The 20,795-nt window shown below is 49.9% G+C and overlaps 2 protein-coding genes across 7 annotated transcripts in view; one reads left to right on the top strand and one right to left on the bottom strand.

Moving 5' to 3' along the window:
* The first annotated feature begins 51 nt into the window (after positions 1-51).
* BYSL (bystin like) lies at positions 52-9,994 on the top strand. Of its 2 annotated transcripts, none has more exons than XM_074332917.2 (7): positions 52-528; positions 3,652-3,808; positions 6,005-6,143; positions 6,478-6,611; positions 7,191-7,351; positions 7,499-7,601; positions 8,570-9,994. In XM_074332917.2, exons 1-7 carry the CDS (start codon positions 267-269, stop codon positions 8,913-8,915), a joined length of 1,302 nt encoding a protein of 433 aa, XP_074189018.2. In that variant the 5' UTR covers positions 52-266; the 3' UTR covers positions 8,916-9,994. The 2 variants fall into 2 exon arrangements, with proteins under 2 accessions (XP_074189018.2, XP_019593898.2); XM_019738339.3 differs by having other exon boundaries at positions 3,646-3,808.
* A 602-nt stretch (positions 9,995-10,596) lies between these two features.
* Positions 10,597-20,795, bottom strand: part of CCND3 (cyclin D3) — an 84,811-nt gene continuing 74,612 nt past the window's right edge. For 2 of the 5 annotated variants that reach the window (XM_019738338.3, XM_019738337.3), the window contains 4 exons: positions 16,060-16,275; positions 12,961-13,120; positions 12,248-12,384; positions 10,597-11,748 (listed from right to left, as the gene is read on the bottom strand). In XM_019738338.3, coding sequence (XP_019593897.1) covers positions 11,581-11,748; positions 12,248-12,384; positions 12,961-13,120; positions 16,060-16,230 — 636 coding nt within the window. In that variant the 5' untranslated portion in view covers positions 16,231-16,275 and the 3' untranslated portion in view covers positions 10,597-11,580. Of the gene's footprint in view, positions 11,749-12,247; positions 12,385-12,960; positions 13,121-16,059; positions 16,276-17,137; positions 17,515-20,795 lie in introns of those variants that run through there. The other 3 variants (XR_016020321.1, XM_019738336.3, XM_074332915.2) reach the window with 3 other exon arrangements.

The raw sequence follows: 20,795 nt of genomic DNA, 5'->3' as shown, positions 1-20,795 counted from the left end.
CGAATGTAGTACCCAGGCTTGCCTATATCGACAAGGCTTAGAGAAGCCAACGTTAAATGCAATGAGTGTATTTGGGAGTCTAGCTCCAGGACCTGTGAGCTCTTAGCGGGCGGGGCGGCGCTGGTGGCACTCCTGGCCTCCGAACGATAGGGGGCGCTGTGATCCCCGTGTGGCCTCTTGGACGCTGGGAGTGCACTGCGCAAGCGCATTCAGGACTTATTTTCCGTCTCCACGTGTGAACCTTCCCCGCAACTTCTTCGAGAAAAATGCCGAAATTCAAGGCGGCCCGCGGGGCCGGAGGTCCGGAAAAACACGCGCCGCTGGCCGAGCAGATTCTGGCTGGGGACGTGGTGCGGGCAGGGGCCCGGGAAAAGCGGCGGGGTCGCGGAACCGAAGAGGAAGAGTATGTGGGGCCCCGGCTGACCCGACGGATTTTGCAGCAAGCGCGGCAGCAACAGGAGGAACTCGAGGCCGAGCATGGGAGTGGGGGCATGCCCGCGGCGCCCAGGGAGCGCGTCACACGGCTGGGTGAGTGGCGGGGGGTGGGTACGAGGAAGAGAGTGGTTAGGTGCGGGTGGACGGGTGTGGGGCAGGGGAATAGCTTGGAATAAAAAAAGGACGACATCCGTAGCACACGCTTGCAAAAGTAATGGAATGAGAGACCCCGTCCTGGAGCGGATTTAGGGTGGTCAGCACCCTCCACGCCCACTCCTAGTTTTAAGCCCTCTTCTAGGCACCCCTTGAAGTTAGTCCAACAGGAAGTGATTGCTCGCACCACCAAGTTCTCCTAGTATTTATCCATTTGTTCTATACATAGTTAGGGGATGTCTACCACTACGCTTCATTCGCACTGTGCTAGTTTAGATGGTTTGGGTAAAGAAATAAACAGAATAACATGTGCCTGACTTCAAGATAGCCTAGGAGAGAGACAATCCGATAGACACGTTAGGATCGTACATTCCATGATAAAGTATAGTTTCTCTGATAACAGTGGTTTTGGTGGGTCAGACTTCCCAGATTGCATGACCTTTGTGCTGAGACATAAAAAAATGAGTGTGGTTTGCTCTGAGCAGAAAGTGCAATGTTGTTTAGGGGCCAAAGAGTAAGTAAAAGATGATCAGCATTTACTTATTAGGGTGGGAGTGTTGACCCCCCCCCCCCCCCAGTGGCTTAATCCATTCTTCAGATCTCATCTTTAGTTTGTCCTGACACAATTGAACATTGGTCTCCTGGCTACAGTATCTTTACTTGGCTTCTAAGACATCACATTCTTGTGTTATTACTTTCTTACCTCTCAGTATCTTTTGCTGGTTCCTCTTTTGTCCCCAACCTCTTACTGAAGTGCCATAAGTTTCAGTCTTTGGATCTCTTCTCTTCCTTACTTCTCTGGTGCTGTCATCTGTTTCATGGTTTAAATACCATCTATTTGGTGACTGCTCCCTTCTTTATATTCTAGCCCTGATTTCTTCCATGAACCCCAAATTCTTATATTTCAGCTGCCTATTTGGCATCTCCGGTTTGAAACCTATCTCAAATGTAACACGTCCAAAATAAACCTTCTCGCCAAACCTACTCCCACATTTCCCTAATTTCGGTTAACAGTATGATATCCTTCCGTTTGCTGAAGACTGAAACCTCAGACTCCTTTCTCACATCACATCTGATCTGTAAGGAAATCCTGTTGACTCTACCTTCAATTAATATCAGACCACTTCTCAGCACCCTGGAAAACCAGCGTGTTCAAGCCACCATCACCTGTCCCCTGGATGATTGCAGTACCCTCCTCATTAATATCCCATATCTCCTACAGTCCATTCATAACTCAACAGCTAGAAGATTACAAGGGTCTCAAAAGCCCTAGATCTGCTGCTATTGCCAGTCTAACCTCTTCTGCTTTCTCCTTTGCCCTCTTCATTTCCAGCATGTAGGCTTCATTGTTCTTAAACATGGCCAATTAGGGCTTTTGCCTTGGCTGTTCCTGTCCTCGTACACCTACAGGCTTTCTCCCTTGGTTCCTCACCTTCTCTGAGAAGCCTGTCCTGACCACTCTATTAATAATTGTGGCCTACCCTTGTCTCCACACTCCCAACGACTCCACCCTGTTTCTTCATAGCACTTGTCTTTTCACCTAATATGTTATATTGATTTATTGTCTATCTCCCCGCCTAGAGTAGAAGCTCTATCAGGGCAAAAAGTTTTGTCTGTCTTGTTCACTCGCATGTTTCCAGCCCCCAGAACAGTGTCTCACACATGGTAGGCTCTCAGTGTTGGCTGAATGAACGGATGAATGAATGATGGTCAGGTGGGTAGGAGCCAAGTCTGCAAAAGGCTTGAAGGCTGTGCCCCAGATTGAAAGCTATCAGAAAGACAGTGGGAAACTATTGGAAAATTTGGAGACCGGTTAGGGGATTGTTACATTAATCCAGGCAAGAGATGATGCTGATCTAGGCTTAGGCAGGGCTGTGAAGGATTTGACACCTACTCCATGAGGTAGAATGGAATAGAATTTGGTAACTGATTGGGTGTTGGGGGTGAGGAGGGGATGCAGCTCGCCTTCCTCCCAGGTACTGGCTTAGCACTGGGTGGATGGTGGTGCTGTATAGTTGGATGTGGAACACAGTAGAATGGACCTCGGAGGAAAAGAGTGACTTTCAGGTTGATGACAGGTGAAGTTTGAGATGCCTGTGGATCATCCATCCATGAGTGGCTGTACGGGTGGCAACTGGAGTTAGTTAGGGTCGGGAGCGAAATATCTACCTACAAGTACTGATTTGGGAGTTGTTAGCATGTGGAGGCAAACTGTTCCCCCCCACACACACACCCCTGCATTTGACTTCTATGACACACTCCTCTGTTCTTAATGACCTGTTCATATGCAGCATTGCATCTCACTGTGTGGAGTATTACATCCCTCACCAGACAATCAGCCAGCTGTAGAGCCTTCCACTATAATCATTTATTGGTCCATTGGAATCTGAACTCCGCTGCCTGGCCTCACGGTACCTTATTTCTAGGCTTATTCCTAGCTCCTGCCTAACACTGGCAAGCCTTTTGCCAGTGTTACCGGGTTTGGAATGCCCTCCCCCTGCTCCCCTGCCCCCTATCCGGAGCCTAACCGTCCTCTGCACTCATCATCTAAATGCGTGTGGTATATACTGTCTCTACCATTCATTTGGCAAATAATCAAGCTCTACCATGTGTGTAGAAGAGAGGTAAAGCATGCAGTCTAGACCCAGATTTCCTGCCTTCGGCAAATTATGTAACTTTTCTGTGCTTCAGTGTCCCCATCTGAAACTGGGTATAATATTAGTACCTAGTTCTTGGGGTTGTGAGAGTTACCGGCAGTATTTGGAACAGTTCCTGCTACATGGCTGAGTATAGTGTGTTAACTGTTACTTGCTGGCAGCGCTATCTTATTGGTTCCTATGTGTACATTGTGTGTCTCAAGCAATGTTGTAAGCCCCGGGGTGGGGGGGTGGGGGGGTGTTGGAAGGTAGTGTGTGCATCATGTTTCACTGCACACATCTGTGTCTATTACAAGCACACGTGAGGCCTATATTCTACCTTATGGTTAAAGTTAAATTGACCGCTGAATCCCTCACCCACTGCTTACTTTACTCATCCACTTCATCTCCCCTCTTGTAGGTCCAGGAATGCCGCAGGATGGCTCAGATGACGAGGATGAGGAATGGCCCACCCTGGAGAAGGCTGCCACAATGACAGGGGCAGACCACCACGCAGAGGTGGCCGTGGACCCTGAGGACGAGCGTGCCATTGAGATGTTCATGAATAAGAACCCTCCTGTCAGGTAGGGCTGACATGGCCTGGGATTGGGGCTAGTAAGTCCTGGGGGCAGCTTCCTACGGGGAAGCATCTGCTCTGGCAGGGTTTTGATTCCCTACCTTTGGGAAGGGCCTGAGCATTGCTTGTTGTGGGGGAACCACTGTAACCAAATTGGCCCGTCCTCTGAGGACCATTCTGAGTGAGAATGACCCAAAGTACCTCCTCCCCCTCTGTTCACCTGTTCCAGACCTGCCCAGATTACGGGGGAAACTGCTATTGGGCTTTTTCCTGCCTGGGGAGAGCCATCCCTTTGCATTTGGTCTTGGTGTGCTCAGTGTTCCTAGTGGTAAGCTCAGTTTCCTGGCCAGATCTCTTGCGTGCCCTCAGCTCCGTTTTATCCAGGGTCTGACAGCCTTGGCACTGTTGGCATTTGGGGCTGGATAAGTCTTTTTTTGTGTGGAGGCTGTCCTGTGCAATGTAGGATGTTTAGCAGCGTCCCTGACCACTACCCACCAGATAGCAATAGTGACCTTTCCCCCAGTTGTGCTAACCAAAAGTGTCTCCCAGCATTGCCAAACATCCCTTAGGGGACAAATTCACCCCCAGTTAGAACCACTAATTTATTCCCATTTATAATAAGTGCTGGCTCCAAGCCATGTCAGCATTTAAGCTCCTGTGGTCAAACTCCTGAGCGTGTGGACTTTGGCCCAGGGGCGGGGAGTCTGGGGTTAGGGCCCTCACCCAGTTCGTTCTGACCCTGTGATACTAACATGACATGGTTCTTCATCCTTCCCTCGTCTTGGGTTAATGCACCTCATTGCTACTAATACCGGGAAAAGACAGGGAGGCTGAACGATAAGGTCTGTGGTGAGCTTGTTTGAGAGCGCAGAATGAAGAAGTGAGCCCCTTGCCCAGATGGATGCCTAGCACTGAAGTAGGTGTCGCAAAATGTGCACTTGGACTACCATGCTTGTCCCCCCAAGAGCCTCTCATGCCTTAGAACTCCTTTGAACAAATCATTCTGGCAAGCTGGGCAGAATGGTTTTCCAGCTTGCAGTGAAGAGAAAAGTTACTGGAAACAGGGACTCCTGATAATCTTGAGAAGTGACAGCGGGCATCTTCAGAAAACACACCTAGACACATGAGCTCAGCAGTCAGAGGCCGTTTAGTTTGGAGGCACACAGTACCTGAACTTTAGAACCAGAGTCTGACTCTGTTCCCTCACTTGAGAGCTGTGAGACCTTGGATGAGTTATTAACCTCTCTGGATATCAGTTCCCATGTTGAGTAAGGGGAATAATAACACCTCGCATAGGTGTTGCATGGACTATATGGGATAACATCCGAAAAGTCCTGTACTCGGTGCCTGGTATTGAGAAGGCCCTCAGAAAACAGGGGCTGTTCTAAATATAATGTAGTAGCCTCTGAAGGTACCATTATTATTATATCAAAGCCCAATGTAATGAGAATTCTGAATTATCACGATAAAATTGTTTGGTATACTTTGCTTAACAAGGCTGAGAAAAATATCAGTAATCTTAGAAATACTTCCACAAATTTTAGTCAGTTGAAATGGGAAATTTGGTCATGGTCTTTCCCTAATGTTCGCAGCTACTTGAAATCTTGGTATATGACTGAGATGTTTCTGGCACTCTAGAGGTCAAACCAACAAATGAGGGGTGTGTCTGAAATAGGCAGGACTTGTTACATATTTGCTATGTACTATTATGTCGGTGCAATGGTGCAAAAATAATTGCGGTTTTTGCAATTTTTTTAACCTTTTGAACCGCAATTACTTTTGCACCAACCTAATAATAATTCCAAGTAACGTATGTGTATTCATTTAATCCTTACATGAACTTCATGAGGTAGGCACAGTTATTATCTCTGTTTTACAGATGAGGAAACTGAGGTATGGAGAGGCCAGATAGTGTGCCCAAGGTCCTACAGGGAGTGGAAGAGCCAGGATTGAAACCCAGGCTGACTGACCTGAGTCCTGGATCTTAACCTCTACACGATTGTCCACTTTGTCCCACACCCCATGATTGTCAGGTCCTTGGTGCTCTGTAGCCATCTGTGGCGGGTGGTCAGGGCCAGAGGGATCGAGGCCACACTTCCCAGCAAGGTGACAGGTGTATTGGCACTCACTAGGGTCTCTGGGGCGTTTAGAGCTTCCTACACTGTGACCATAGTACTGCCTCCCTTCCCTCCCCCACTGGTAGGCGCACCCTCGCTGACATCATCATGGAGAAGCTGACTGAGAAGCAGACAGAAGTTGAGACAGTCATGTCAGAGGTGTCAGGCTTCCCTATGCCCCAGCTGGACCCCCGTGTCCTGGAGGTCTACAAAGGCGTCCGGGAGGTAAGCGCTGCAATACCCTCACGGGGGCCGTGGGTTCCCACCTAAGGTTGTGGGTGTCCCCATCTCTTGGACACGTAAGGCCTAGTGGCCGAGAACTGACGTAAGTCAGAGGCCTGCTGTGCCCCTTAGTAACTTGGTGGCCATGGGTAAATTTCTTAACCCTCTGGCCTCTGTTTCCCCATCCGGAAAACGAGGATGATAATGGCCCCTCTTTACGGTTGTTGTGAGGGTTAAGTGAGTGAGTATCTGAAAAGGCCCGGGACCAGGACCTGGCACTTGTCCTCCGCAAGCAGGAGCTCCGTGAACGGCAATGGTGTTGCTTCCTCATCCCCAGGTGTTGTCTAAGTACCGCAGTGGGAAGCTGCCCAAGGCGTTCAAGATCATCCCTGCGCTCTCCAACTGGGAGCAGATCCTCTACGTCACAGAGCCCGAGGCCTGGACGGCTGCTGCCATGTACCAAGCCACGAGGTAGAGTAGAGGGGCCCTACAGACTCAGGGTCGCCGTGGGTCTGTAGGTAAGGGTGGGCGTGGGACGTACAGACTTTCCCGGCCTTTGCCACTACGTTTTAACTTGGCCCCCGAGCTCTATTTTGTGCTTCTTTGTGTCATTTTCCCAGCTTTTCCTGTTTCATGTTTTGGGACCAAGGCCCTATTGAGACTCCCACGATGAGTTTCTAGGGGAGGCATATAACTACTAGGCCACAACCCTGGTGCGTCAGCATGACCTCAGAAGCCTGCAGCTCCTCAGGCGGCCTCAGGTCCCTTGAGCAGGATAGAGAGGACCCATGATGGGGACGGGAAGGTGAATAGCTGAGGTGTCATAAGTTGGGAAGAGCTCTAGCTCCCCCAAAGACTGCTCAGCTGTTTGGATATGTCTCGTAGCCCCTCCTGTTCCCTCTGATCTGACTTGGGTGTTGCATGCGCGCAGCTCACATACTCCCACACACCCCTCAAATCTCTTGCGTGCACCATCTACAGTGATATTTAAAGGGCCAGCCCCAGACTATCAAGTGACCTGGGGCTTCCCCACTACTCCCCCCACACTAGGATATTCGCCTCTAACCTGAAGGAACGCATGGCCCAGCGCTTCTACAACCTTGTCCTGCTCCCTCGAGTACGAGATGACATTGCTGAGTATAAACGACTCAACTTCCACCTCTACATGGCACTCAAGAAGGCCCTGTTCAAGCCTGGAGCCTGGTTTAAAGGTGAGAACCCAGGAGGCAGTGAAGAAAGGCAGGGGCTGGAGCTGCTGCGGGTGAAAGCAGGAAGCCTGACTGGGGAGATGGCTGTCTCAGGGTGGGAGGGGTGCTTTCTGCTGTGCCTCCTGTCTCTCACCCTGTGACGCTCCCCAGGGATCCTGATCCCACTGTGTGAGTCAGGCACCTGCACCCTCCGGGAAGCCATCATCGTGGGGAGCATCCTCACCAAGTGCTCCATCCCCGTGCTGCACTCCAGGTAATGTTGGAGGGGAGGGAGGATAGGTAGAATCACCAAGACGTGCGGAGTTGTGTGGGGACAGTGGAGGAGCTAAGAATAGCCCCGACTTTGTGGCTTGTTTAAGCCAGTAGGTGTATCATTACTCCACTAGGTGTAAGTTCCGCAAGAACGGGCCCAGTACCTTTTATGTGATAGGTGCTCAGTAAATAGTGGAATGAATGAATGAATGAATGCATGAATGAATGGAAATAAGAACATAGGAAGAAAATAGGTTAAGTAGGGTTTCTAGGTGGGAATTCCCGCCAATTCTCAGGAATTTTTTTCACTTTCCCATTCCCAAATCCTAAGAAAAGTTGGTTGGGAAATCGGGAAAATCGGTTCCTTGAACCCAGGAATACCCACAATGGGAAATAAAGGTACTACTCACAGTGTAGCTCTTAGACATTTTTCCTATTTATTGCTAGGGTTTCCGGGTGGGAATTCCCACCCATTCTCAGGAATTTTTTTGCTTTTCCATTCCCAAATCCCAAGAAAATTTGGTCGGGAAATTGGGAAAATTGGCTCCTTGAACCCAGGTGTTTGGTAGTATCGGCCGTCACTTTGTGGAAACGATTCATCGTGGAAAACAGAAAACAGTTTATATCTTGGGATTTGGGAATAGGAAGGTGAAAAAATTCCTGAGAATGGGCGGGAATTCCCGCCCGGAAACCCTAAGGTTAAGAGTGGAGATGCTGAGATGTCTGTATCGTTAGATACTGAGACAAGCAGTCCGAGCCAGAGCGGGGGATTTGGGATGAATCAGCATAGAGATGGGAATTGGAGTCAAGGGTGTATGATCAGGACCGCGTAGGTGAGGAGAGGCCCAAGATGGCCCTCTTAGGAACATCCCAGGAAAAGGGCCAGCAGAGGAGAAGAGGGAGAAATAGAATCTCTCCCCAAATATTTATTTCCCCCACCACTCACTCCCCCAACCCCTTTCCTGCTAGCGCGGCCATGCTGAAAATTGCTGAGATGGAATACAGTGGTGCCAACAGCATCTTCCTGCGACTGCTGCTGGATAAGAAGTACGCACTGCCCTACCGGGTGCTGGACGCCCTGGTCTTCCACTTCCTGGGGTTCCGGAAGGAGAAGCGCGAACTGCCCGTGCTCTGGCACCAGTGCCTCCTGACTTTGGTCCAGCGCTACAAGGCAGACCTGTCCACAGAGCAGAAGGAGGCCATCCTGGAACTGCTCCGGCTGCAGCCCCATCCACAGCTGTCCCCAGAGATCAGGCGTGAGCTTCAGAGCGCAACACCCCGCGATGTGGAAGATGTTCCCATCACCATGGAGTGAGGAAGCAGTCACTCCTCCTGGTCTGAGGGGTGTGGGAGGATACCAGGAATCCTGTTGGTGACCAAAGGTGACACTGGGCCTTTCCAGCTGAAGAGCTGAAGACCCAAAGCTCGGCAGTGAGAGCTCATGGGCATCTGACGCCCCAGTATCTGACAGGGAGGACGGACCGTCTGGCTGACCCCCGCTTCCATTCTAGGCCGTGGTTCCTGCTCAGTCCTGGGACCTGTCTGAGATCCCACACCCTAGTATTCCCACTCCCCTGCTGGGGCTTGGAATAAGTATTCTCTCAGGCTGTTGTGTCAAGTCACTAGGATGTGGATAAAAAGGCAGGTATTTATTGAACTTCCACGTTTTGATGTGATGAATGGCGATCTTTCTGCTTTCCCTCTTTAGCTGGAGATAGGGATTACTCTTCCCTGTTCCTGTCTAGGAGTGGATTTTTACCCAGTTTATGTAGGAACCTCCCTATTCTACAAGTTCGTTTTTTTCCAGGCTACATCCACCCTGTTAGCCCCTAGGGGGCACATTTGCTGCCTTTCCCTCCCACACAGCCTGTTTTGGAAGGATGCCAGCAACCAGAGGTGGTTCAAAAGATGCCAATCTCAGCTGCTATGGATGGAAGAGCTACAGGAGAAAGCCCCTAAAGTGGAGATAGAGGCCAGACAGGTCAGGGAATAAGGTTGGGCTGAGGAATGATTAGATCGGGGGTGGGGGGGTGGGGTCACCACCAGACAACTTGCTTTTCTTAATGAGAGCTTTAGACCAGAGGTTGGCAAACTAGGGTCACATGCCCATTTTCTAATGGCCCATGAGCAAAGAGTGATTTTTATATTTTTTAATGGATGGGAAAAAATTTAAGTTATTTTGTGATAGGTGAAAATTATATGAAATACAAATTTCAGTGTCCAAGTTTTACTGGAATGCAGCCGTGCCTACCCATTTCCGTTTTCTGTGGCTGTTTGATGCTGCCACACAGTACAGTCCTATAAGCCATTTGCTTTTGAAAATGTGAATTTGTTCCAACCCCATTAACATATTTGGGAACGACTTAATCATAAAGCAAATTTCACGTTTGTGTACAGTTGTGTCCTAGAGAAATACTACGTGAAAGCAGAAAATTGCACCCAGCTGAGCCAAGCCAGGTACACAAAATACGCGCCTCCAACACATCACAGCTGCTGTCTCAGTTCACTGTGTGGGTTGGGAGCCACACCCACATCTGGTGTGACAACCCGCTTTCTACATCCTTCCGACCTCTGCTTCCACGGCCAGACATCTTTTTCAAGATAAAGGGCTGTATTCATTGTACTTGTGTTTAACCACTTAATGTATAAAAACTATACTATCTTTTAAGTACGTCGCTCATGAAGTTTGTGAGTGTTGTGCCTTAAGCCCTTTCTCCATAGGTCCTGTGGGTTTTATTGTGCATTTCTGTATAGTGCAGTGATTTTTAGGAACACATACGTTCCATTATAAAGCAGAACTGATACTTGCTCAGTAAATAGTTGAGCAGAGACTGTATGGCCCACGAAGCCAGAAACATTTACTCTATAGCACTTGACAGAAAAGGCTTGATGGCCACTGCTTGAGACCACTGATTTCCATCCACCCTCTTGACCTCATGCCGTCTAGAAATAGGCTTTTACCCACACCACCCTCCAGTCCAAGAAGCCAAAGCCAGTTTTATTCCAGAATCTTTATTAAGGTAGCATGATGGTCCTGGGCCACCAGCCTGGACCTCGTGGCCTTAGGAAAGACCTGTGTCAACAGGGCTTGCCTCCCTCTCCAGATGGGGTCACCTGTGGCATCCCTGCTTCATCCCCCTTGGAGGATGGGGCAGAGGGCCAAGGGGAGAGGAGGGTCTGGCCCGTCCCCAGGCTGTAGCAGCTCCTTGGCCACCAAGACCCTCTAGCCAGCAGCAGAGGGGAGGGATGCAGCAACCACCAGGGTTACCACCACTTGGGTTAGGTGGACCCCACCATACCCTCTTACAGTTGTACTCAAAGCAATTAATAAATTAAAACCACCTCTTCCTTCAGCACTGACCCCGCCCCCCTCAATCACACAGGAGAAGCTGAGTGGAAAGCAAAGCAAGGAGGAATTGGTTGGTTCTTGAACCTGTGAGAGGCCCGGGCCCCTCCCTCTAGGAGCAGCTGTGAACGTGGATTGTGTTGAGGAGCCATCTCCCCAGAATATCTGAAACTTCTTCAGAAAGACCCCAATCCAAATGCAGACTCTAGAAGGTGCAGCACCCTTATAAGGCACTAGGACATTTTGGCAATTGAGAACATGAGAGCCCCAAAGATAAAGGGGGCCCTCAAAAAAAATAAAAAAACGCTGGTAAGATGTATTTTACCTACTTCAATTTCATCTCTGATCAGCCTGGCCTACCCTACCTCCAGCTAGAATCAGGGAAGGCGCTGAGCTGGTCAGAGGCAGGGAGGAGGAGGAGCCTGGCCAGCCACACAAACATGGCTGGCCAGGCCCCTTAGTGCACACGGCAGGGATACGTAGGACCTGTCCCCTTCGGCTTGGCAAGGGGCAAATAGGAAGGAGCCCCCTCAGGCTTCAGCTGTGGTGTGGTTCATTCCTGCAGGCAGGGAAAGGGGGGTGGCAGTGTCCCCTCCTCTGCTGTCAGTGGCCACTCGAGGGGGCCTCTCCAGGGCTACAGGTGGATTGCTGTGACATCTGTGGGGGTGCTGGTCTGGCTGGGCCCCTGGCTGCTGGAGCCCCTGGGTGCTTTGGGAGCTGGGCTGGGGGAGGTCTTGGCGGCTTCCCTGAGGCTCTCCCTGAGTGCAGCTTCAATCTGCTCTTGACAGGCCCGCAGGCAGTCCTGGGAACAAGGAGGAACAGTGAGGAGGGACTGCTGGGGGGGACGGAGAAAGGCCCCCTTAGAGCTAAAGGTCCCCTTTCCTCCCCCATACCATCTGGCAGCAGGTGCAGGGGACGGACACGTCCCAGCACAGGGAAGTCGGGAGGTTAGGCCACAGCCCAGCCCCAGGAATCAGCCTTCAATTCTCAGAAACTGCCAAGAGGATGTGGCAAGAGGGTGTGAGAGCAGCCCTGCAGCTGACACCAAACCCTCCACCCCCACTCCTGCAAACCATTTGGCAGAAAAGGGCACCCAGGGATGGTGCCCTTCAACCCACCGAAGACCACTTGCTCTTCTGCAGACCAAAGCAGGAGATAAAAGGCCACAGAAGCCCCAAGGTCAGGACACGAAACACAACGTGGGGATCAAGTTTGAGGCGGATGCCTCCCTCTGCTGGAGCCTCAGGGAATAGCGCTACCTCATGAATTGACAGCCCGCTGGCCTGCTGCCCAGCACTCACCACTTCAGTGCCTGTGATCCCTGCCAGCAGCTCTGTGAGCTCGTCCCCGGATATGGAGCACGCACCCAGGCCTTGCACGGCAGCCCCAATGCTGCCCGTGGCGATCATGGATGGTGGGTACATGGCGAAGGTGTAATCTTGGAAAGAGAGAAAGGGAACCATGAGGCAAGGAGGGCATCGAGAACAGCGGTGTGGACTTGCTATTCCTCAGAAAGTGCCAGGCAGCATGATTAGAGCAGAGGACATACTGGAAAATGCCAGCAGTGAGTGCTGTTAAGACAGCCAAGGGGAAAAGGCGGGAAAGGGCCTGTCTCCTAGAGGATCAAGTGAACAGCAGACTTCTGGAGGTCAGGGCCAGGGTGGGCCTTAAGTGACCCTGGTCAGGAACCAGGGAGTGAATGAGCCTCCCTGGTGTGAAAACAAAAGTAGGCTCAAGAGATCTGGGTTTTTGCTCCCAACTTAACCACCTTGAGACTCTGGGCAAGTCACTTATCTCTAAGCCCTCAGAGTTCCCACCGATGTGTACTGGGGGGTCTCAGTGCGCAGCTCTAATTGTGTTCCGCTGCTTTTCTGTGTTGAAACTTAGGGCTGAGAGAGGACATAATTTTCACACATAAATGAGCATAAACCAGAGTCTCCTAGTTACCTCTGACCCTTCGAAGTCTTCTGATTTTCCTGATTTGGCAAAAAATGTATCTAGAACTCTTTCTTACCTGTAGCACAGAGGGCCAAAAAGGTCTGGGCGTGCTTTTTGACCAAGGCCTGTCGGTCACTGGGCAGAGAGAGCCGGTGCAGAATCAGGGCCAGGAAATCGTGGGCAATCACAGCAGCCAGGTCCCACTTGAGCTTCCCCAAGACCAGCACCTCCCAATCCTGGAGGTTAGAGAAGAGGGTGGGGGTGAGTGGCTGAAGAGGACAGTAAAGCAGAAGTCTCACGGGAAAGGAAGCCCATCAAACTTAAATGTCAGGACCCCCGTTCTGCTTCTGGGTTTAAGGACTGGCGCTGTGGAGCGGGGAGTCCAGGGCAGGGAAGAGCTGGGGACATTTGCTTTGAGCATCTATTCATTAACTAGGTGCCAGACTATGTGATTGACATGAATTGTCTCTCTTAATCCTGTTTGGTTATCTTTTGGGTGTGTGGGGGGGAGGCAATAATCCAGGCCTTCTCCTGACTTCTTCCAGGGCTCTGAGCACCTCTCCTGCCAAGGCTGAGAGAAATGACTGCAGCAGCAGACACCACCAGCACCGCCATGAACTTCAGGCTCCTCTGGGGTGAAGCAGAAAGACTCCCCATAATCCCAAAGATTTGTGAAAGAGGAGATCACCACTTGGCCTCTCCCCGAACTCTGCATCCCAGCTGAGTCTACAGATCTTTAAGAAACCAAAGCCCGAGACCACACCTCCTGTGACACAGCCACTGAAGCTACCCCTGAGGTTCCTCAAAGGGCAGGTTGCCCAACTTAACCCACATCCCCTTGGTGGGACATCAGGGGTAGGTCCTGAGACACAGCACCCCACTCCACCCGCTTGAGTTGGAACCCATTGTGCCGAGTGACTCTCAGGAAGAGAAGTGGGGGCCAAGCCAGACATGATAGGTCTGGGTGATCCCTGCGGGACCAAATCCTATCTCCGCCTGCCCAAGCCTATATACCACTGCTAGGTCCCAGGGGGAGGCTGAGAGCCCCACCCCAATCCACTGGTCTGGGGTTCCCAGTGCTGGCCCCATTGCTGAGTTGCACACTTGAGGATTTCTTCATTGTTTTATCTCAGGAAGGAACTGATGGGTTTGACCCCTTACTGAGGCAGCCATAGCAACCCCACCCAACCTCTTCCAGGCCCCCGCCTAGGTGTCACCCTCCCCAGTCAGCCCCAAGCCTCTCACAGGGCCCCACACAACAGTCTGGCCTGGAGCCAGAAGAACTGAAGCAGAGAAGCTAGCATTCTACTCCCAGTGCTCGTCCCAGCGGCCAAACTCCTAACTCAGAAGTGAACAGAAAGCACCTAGCCTCCAAGGGAACTTGGAGTGGGGCTTGCCCTATGGGGAGGCATGGGGTCCTGAGTAAGGGAGGGTGGCCAAGTCCCTTAGTGCACACTGCAGGGATAGGTAGGACCTGCCCCCTTCAGCAGCTGTATCCGGGCAACCTCGGAGAATCTCAGCCCTAGGCTGGAAGACAGCATACCTCTGGGAGCTATTAGCTACTTCCATCATATCCCCAGCCTTTAAGTCCACCTGGGCTAGCCAGAAGACCGATTCTCCTCATCCACTTCAGTGCAATGCTGAGGCTGGACCCTTCCCTCCTTCTCTGGGCCTCAATCTTCTCTGCTGCACAAGGATTTGGACTGACGAGTTCTCTGAGGTCCCTTCCAACTCTGACCTTCTAGGAAGCCATCTGCACACTCCACCCCCAGCTCAGGCAAGAGTGGGGGGAAGAGTGCTTTTTGCCTGTTCTGAAAAAACACCCCACACACAAAGACACACATACCATCCCAATCTTTTCACAAAAAGGAAGTCCCCTTCTACCTTCCAGCCTAAACCCCTCCAAAAACATCTTGCTTGCTGGCCCTGGAAACCAACTCCACCTTCAGACTTGCCAAAAACTACCAGATTCATCACAAAGAGCCGTGGGGCCTCCCGGATTCCCATCTCCGGCCTCCTACTCCCATCTCTGAGAGCTACTTGGCAGGAAGAGGAATCCTGTTCCTCAACAAGCAGCAGTCAGGGGCCCCAGTACCCTGGCTTCCTGGCCAGCCAATCACAGCAGCCTGCATGCTGCCCTCCTCCCCGGGAGATGGGGCCCACAGACTCCTCTCAGGGTCAGGAGAAGACTTGGCCGCACAGAGCAAGGTTGAGGAAGGTGCCAGCTCACCCATCCTCTCCCCCAGACCCCCCAGGAGACGATCTACATGCCCTAAATAACCTAGATCCCAGCAGCTCCCCCACCTCCTCTCCAGGCTTTGGGAAAAGAACCGGTGACTCTCCTGCCGCCTCGGAAGAGCCCAGCCCAAGTTCCCAGCAAGAGGCCCAGGAAGCCACTTCCCAAACCACAGGAGTGACAGCAGCTCCCCACAGGGTTATGAAAGACCTTGGTCAGAGTGGGCGGGCCAGGGGAGGGGGCATCATTATCACATCGGAAGCAGCTGCAGCTCAGCTCCCTGTCCATCCCTCAGCTCTGGCCTTTGGCTAAGGGAGAAAGGGAGAGATGATTCCACCAGGCCTGAAGCAGCTGCTCAAGTTGCTCAGAATGAGGATTAGGAAGGAGCTGTGTCTTCTGGGATATAAAAGGAAGGAAAGAAGGTGGGATGAAACTCCTTGGCCCTTCCTTAGAGCAATCAGGGCCGGGCTTTAATCGGCTCTGGGAGGCTTTTCAATCACAAAGTCCACACTGGGATAAAGACTCACCCAAGGCAGCCCCCTCCCCCACATGAAGCACATTCCACTCCCCCACTCCGGTGGGGGTGTGCAGGCATGTCTTTCTGCTGCCAATAAATAACTCATGGTGGTTGTGTAAACCCAGAGGCAAAGTACTAGTGAGTGTAGACATGCAGTTTGACTTGTTGCTATCTGGGGGAAAGACCAGGAAGCAGTGGCACCCCCTGGAGGTCAGGAGAAGGGGAGTTAATTCATACTGGCAGCTTAAGCCTGGGTTGGGGCTACCCTAACCATCACACCGCACTGCCCCATCTTTGCCAAATACATAACCTCTTCGGTCCACGCGCCCTCCCCATGGGGCAGAAAGCCTCTGAGGTCTTAGCTTTCCTTTGCCGGTAAGTGAGGAGAGGCGGTATGTGTTGGGGGTGGGTTATGCACGCACCCGCAGCTGGCGGGGAGAGACAGCATGGTCGGTGTAGATGCACAATTTTTCGATGGTTAGGGGCGTAGTCTCGCGCAGCTTGGAGGCCAGCAGCATGCAGACCGCACCCAGGAGTTGCAACTGTGCCTTGTGGGTGGGGACACAGGACAGGTAGCGATCCAGGTAGTTCATGGCCAAGGGGAAGACTTCCTCCTCACAGCGCTGCTCCTCACACACCTGGGAAGAGGACGCACAGTCACTTCTGGGGCAGGGGCGTGGGAAACGCAGCAGCAATAAAAGTGAAAGGGGGCGCTGAAGGAAGTGGGACGGGAGCAAAAATGCATGAAGGAGTAAATGTGCTTACAGTGACAAGGACTAATGCGGAGGGGGATGCGCCTTCCCCAAGGTGACGGCCCCACTTCCTCTGCGTTGCCTCCTTCCCCTTCCCGGGGGGAGGGGGTCCGCCAGAGGCTCCCTTACTTAAGGATTCCACACTGAGGCTCCCCTCCCCCATGGAAGGGTGCGGAAGAGTCACCCACGGTAGCCAGAGAGCTGGGACCTAACTATTACCACCACCCACTGCACACACCCAAAAGGAAGGGAGGAGACTCCTGCCGCTGCCTCCCGCACTTTTCATTTCCCAGACCGCCGGAACAGCGCGCGCGCCACCCCCACCGCCTTCCCCGCCAGAACCCCGCGACAGACACAGGAACCCGCTCTGCGGCGGCCGAGTCCAGGGTTTCCCAGGCGCGCGCTCTCCTAAGAAGACGGGGCTGGGGGGGGGGGGGGCGGGGAGCAAGAGACTCTAGAGAAGCCAGAAGGGAAAAGGTGGCCCCTGTCCCGCTTTCCCGACCCGAAAAGAGGGTTAGTTAGGGTGCCAAACCACTGGCAGTCAGAGTCGGGGTTAGGGAAGGGAAAGGGACACCACGTTGGTAGCCGGCTAGGGTGCCCGAGTGAAAGGCCAGGCCCGGGGCTATGGGCCACCGAAGCATCTTGCTGATTGTTGTTGAGACCAGGATGTCCCAACAGGGCGGCCCCGGGATGTCCGGAGCCGAGGACGCAGGGACGGCGGGGGAGGGGAGACCCGTCCGGGCGGTACCTCCAGCATCCAGTACGCCAGCATCTTCCGCATGTGCGGCTTGATCTCCTTCTGCACGCACTGGAAGTAGGAGGCGCGGGGCACGTAGCGCTCCTCCAAGCGGAGCAGGCTCTGCAGGACACGCTGGTCCCCCAACAGCCGTGGGTCGGGCCCGGCCCGGGGAGCGTGCCGGGTGCCCTCGCAGCATAGCAGCTCCATACTTGGGCAGCTCACGGGCAGGACTGGAGTGCGGGCTCGCGAGCCAGAGCCGAGGCGGCGGGCCGGAGAGCGCGGGTCTAGTGCTGGCGCTGGCACTGCGCAGTGGAGCCCCGACCCGCCCGCGTCGGCGCGCTTGCAGCTTCCCTGACAGGCGCCCCGCCCCTTCGAGACGATGTAGCAACCGCGGAATGCTCTAACGTCACAACGTTCCAAGGGGCGGGGCCGCGGCGCCCCAGACGGAAAGGGCTGGCTGGCGCCCCCCTCCTCCCTGGCGGCTGCATTGGTCGGCGGGGCGCCCGCCTGAAGGCTTCCGGGCTCCCGGAGCCCTCCTGACCACCCGGTGGAGGGAACTTTCTTGGAGGTGGTCCTCTCCCGCACCATCGAGCCTTCCCATTTTGTTTCTCTGACATTAGTTGCCCAGAAAAGAACTTTTCTCCAAAGGTTATTCATTCATTCGTCAAACCCTACTTCACCAGCTGCTTGCTCTGGGGAATATAAATACTGATAAAATAACTAGTTCTTAGTGAACACTGTTCTGAGCACTTAATGCTCAATAACTTATTAAATCTAAACAAAAACAATGAATTAGGTATTATACTTATTTTGCAGATAAGGAAACTGAAGCACACTAAAGTCTGTGGCAAAGCTAGTATAGCTCAAGAATCTGTGCTCTACACCATTGCTACACATTATCACTGTGATCTCAAAGCCAACACGCTCTGCATCGCCTAAGACCTAGTTAGAAATGCAGACTCTCCGGCCCACGCCTGACCTGCGGGATCAAAATCTACATTTTAACAAGACCCCCTGTGACTCCTGTGCACATTAAAGTATGAGAAGGCCTGATCAAAATCAGCACATTACAGAAATACAACAGGGTGGAAAGGCCATAGATTCAAGGCCTCATCTTGTCATTAAGTCTGCCTTGTGGCCTTGAACAAGCCCTGAAGTCGGCCTTAAGCTTCAGTTTGAGGAAAAAGTGGGCGGAGAAACTGGATCCTCTGTGAAGGAGTTTCTTGCTCAGATTCCATAAAATCTTCCAATTGCCATTTCTCCTACCTCCCAAACTTTGGGTTACTTTGTAGTTTCCCCAAAGCTGGATTCCACGTGACCCCGAGGCCGACCACAGGCCTCCAGTAATGCTCCCAATGGGAGGAGGCCTTGGGAATTCCTGCCTCTCATCAAGAGGTCCTTCTGAGGGAAAGGACACTAAGCAAGTGAGTTACTGAAGAAATAACATTGTATAGCAGAGGCAAGTTCTATGCTAAACATTTTGTCAATTGTTCTTTTTATATAACAAATTTTATTGTAGTTTCAATATCATGGAAATATTTATTTGTATTGTAGACAACTTAGAAAATACAGATAAAAAAACAGAAACAGACTCAAACACAGAGAACATTTTGATGGTTGCCGGATGGGAGGGGGGGTTAAGGATGGGTGCAAAAGGTGAAGGGATTAAGAAGTACAAATTGGTAGTTATAAAAATAGTCATGGAAATATAAAGTACAGCATAAGGAATATAGTCAATATTGTAATAACTATGTATGGTGTCAGATGAGTACCAGATTTATCTGGGTGATCACTTTGTAAATTATATAAGTATCTAATTGGTATATTGTACACCTGAAACCAATATAATGTATGTTAACTGTAATTGAAAAATTTTTTAAATTATTTAAAAAATAAAAGATAAGCCACAAAAAAAAAATAATAATTACTTGCAATTTCACCATCCAGAGATAATCCTTTAAAATGTCAATATTTATTTTTCTAAAATTGTTCTATGAATACACATATATTTTAAAATGAGATCATCATAAACTGTTTTTGTAAGCATTTTTCTCACTAAAACAGTATTTACTGTAACACTTTTCCATATCATTATTCTACATTATTTTTAATGGTTACATAGGATTCCATTGGGTGAATATATCATATACATTTTACCAAATATGTGTTGTTAGAAATTTAAGTTATTTCTAGTTCTTCCCTATTAGAAACAATACTGTGAAATATTTTTGTGGTAGTATTTTTGTATGCACTCGTGATTATTTCTAGAAGTGAATTATTTCTACAAGTGGAATTTCTCAGTCTGGAGTTATGAAACATATTAAGACTTGTTTTAGATTTTTAAAATTTATTTTTCAGTTGTAGTTGACATGCAGTGTTATATTAGTTTCAGGTGTACAACATAATGATTAGACATTTATATTTACAAAGTGATCACCCTGATAAGTCTAGTACCCATCCGGCTCCATACATAGTGATTACAATATTATTGACTATATTCCTTATGCTGTATTTTACATCCATGTGACTATTTTTAAAACTAACAATTTGTACTTCTTAATCCCTTTTACCTTTTTAACCCATCCCTCCAACCCTGCTCCCATCTGGCCACCATCAATTCGTTCTCTGTATCTGTGAGTTTCATTCTAAGGCTTTTGATGTAGTTATTACTATATTTTGCTACTGAAAGGCTAAACCAATCTAATGAATAAACATTAGATATCTATTTCTAAAAACCCTCTGCCAACTGGGAAGATGAAAGTAGTTTATTAGTTATAATATACCAGGGATGCCAAAAATATGTATACATATGACTTGCATTAATCTTTTGTTATCAGTATATATTATTACAATTTTAATACAGTTTTTTTCCTTTCTTAAAATGTGTATACATTTTTTTGGCACCCTCTGTGTGTGTGTGTGTGTATGTGTGTGTGTGTGTACTTTTTTTAATTCAAGAGCTCTTATTGTGCCAGAATTAATGTGCACCATGTACCTTATCTAATCTTAAAGTCCTTTTCCTATGGTCCGAAATATGAATATGAAGTTTCTTTAGTTAAATAATCATAGCATTGCACTCTTTCAATAAATAGAACAACATATTTCAAAATGTTAAAGAACAAATGTGAAGTTATGTGAAAGATGTTGAAGTTTAAGAGGTTTTTAGGGTGCAGAGGACTAAAAATGTAGCTTTTGAAATGAGTACATAACCAGAAAACAGATCTTTCCTGATGGAAGGTGTTCCTTTATTTTCAGAATTATTGAGTAGGACTGTTCAGGTTAGAAGGTTGTTTATCTTTGATGAGAGGGTAAACCATCATTATATATTTTTATTATTTTCCCAGTTTTGTTGAGGTGTAATTGACATACACAGCAACTGAATTAGCTCAGGGTGCACAACGTAATGATTTAATATATATACATATTGCAAAATAATTACCACAATAAGTTCAGTTAATATCTATTACATAATTACATTTTTTTGTTGTGATGAGAATTTTTAAGATCTATTCTTTGAGCAACTTTCAAATATGCAATACAGAACCATTAACTATCGTCATCATGTTGTACAATACATTCCCAAACCTTATTTATCTTATAACTTATTTATGTTATAACTTATTTATCTTATAAAGATTGTATCTTTTAACCACCTTCACCTATTTCA

Source organism: Rhinolophus sinicus, chromosome 2, assembly GCF_057876585.1.
Source record: "Rhinolophus sinicus isolate RSI-liver-muscle chromosome 2, RSI-T2T, whole genome shotgun sequence".
In the NCBI taxonomy this organism is placed as follows: Eukaryota; Metazoa; Chordata; class Mammalia; order Chiroptera; family Rhinolophidae; genus Rhinolophus; species Rhinolophus sinicus.
The sequence above is the reverse complement of the archived record's forward strand: the minus strand, read 5'-3'. Positions and strand labels throughout refer to the sequence as shown.

Coding starts and splice junctions, on each gene's coding strand:
- BYSL (XM_019738339.3), top strand. CDS start 267: ATGCCGAAATTCAAGGCGGCCCGCGGGGCCGGAGGTCCGGAAAAACAC. Junction 6,612..7,190: donor GCCATGTACCAAGCCACGAG/GTAGAGTAGAGG, acceptor CCCCCACACTAG/GATATTCGCCTCTAACCTGA. Junction 7,602..8,569: donor ATCCCCGTGCTGCACTCCAG/GTAATGTTGGAG, acceptor CTTTCCTGCTAG/CGCGGCCATGCTGAAAATTG.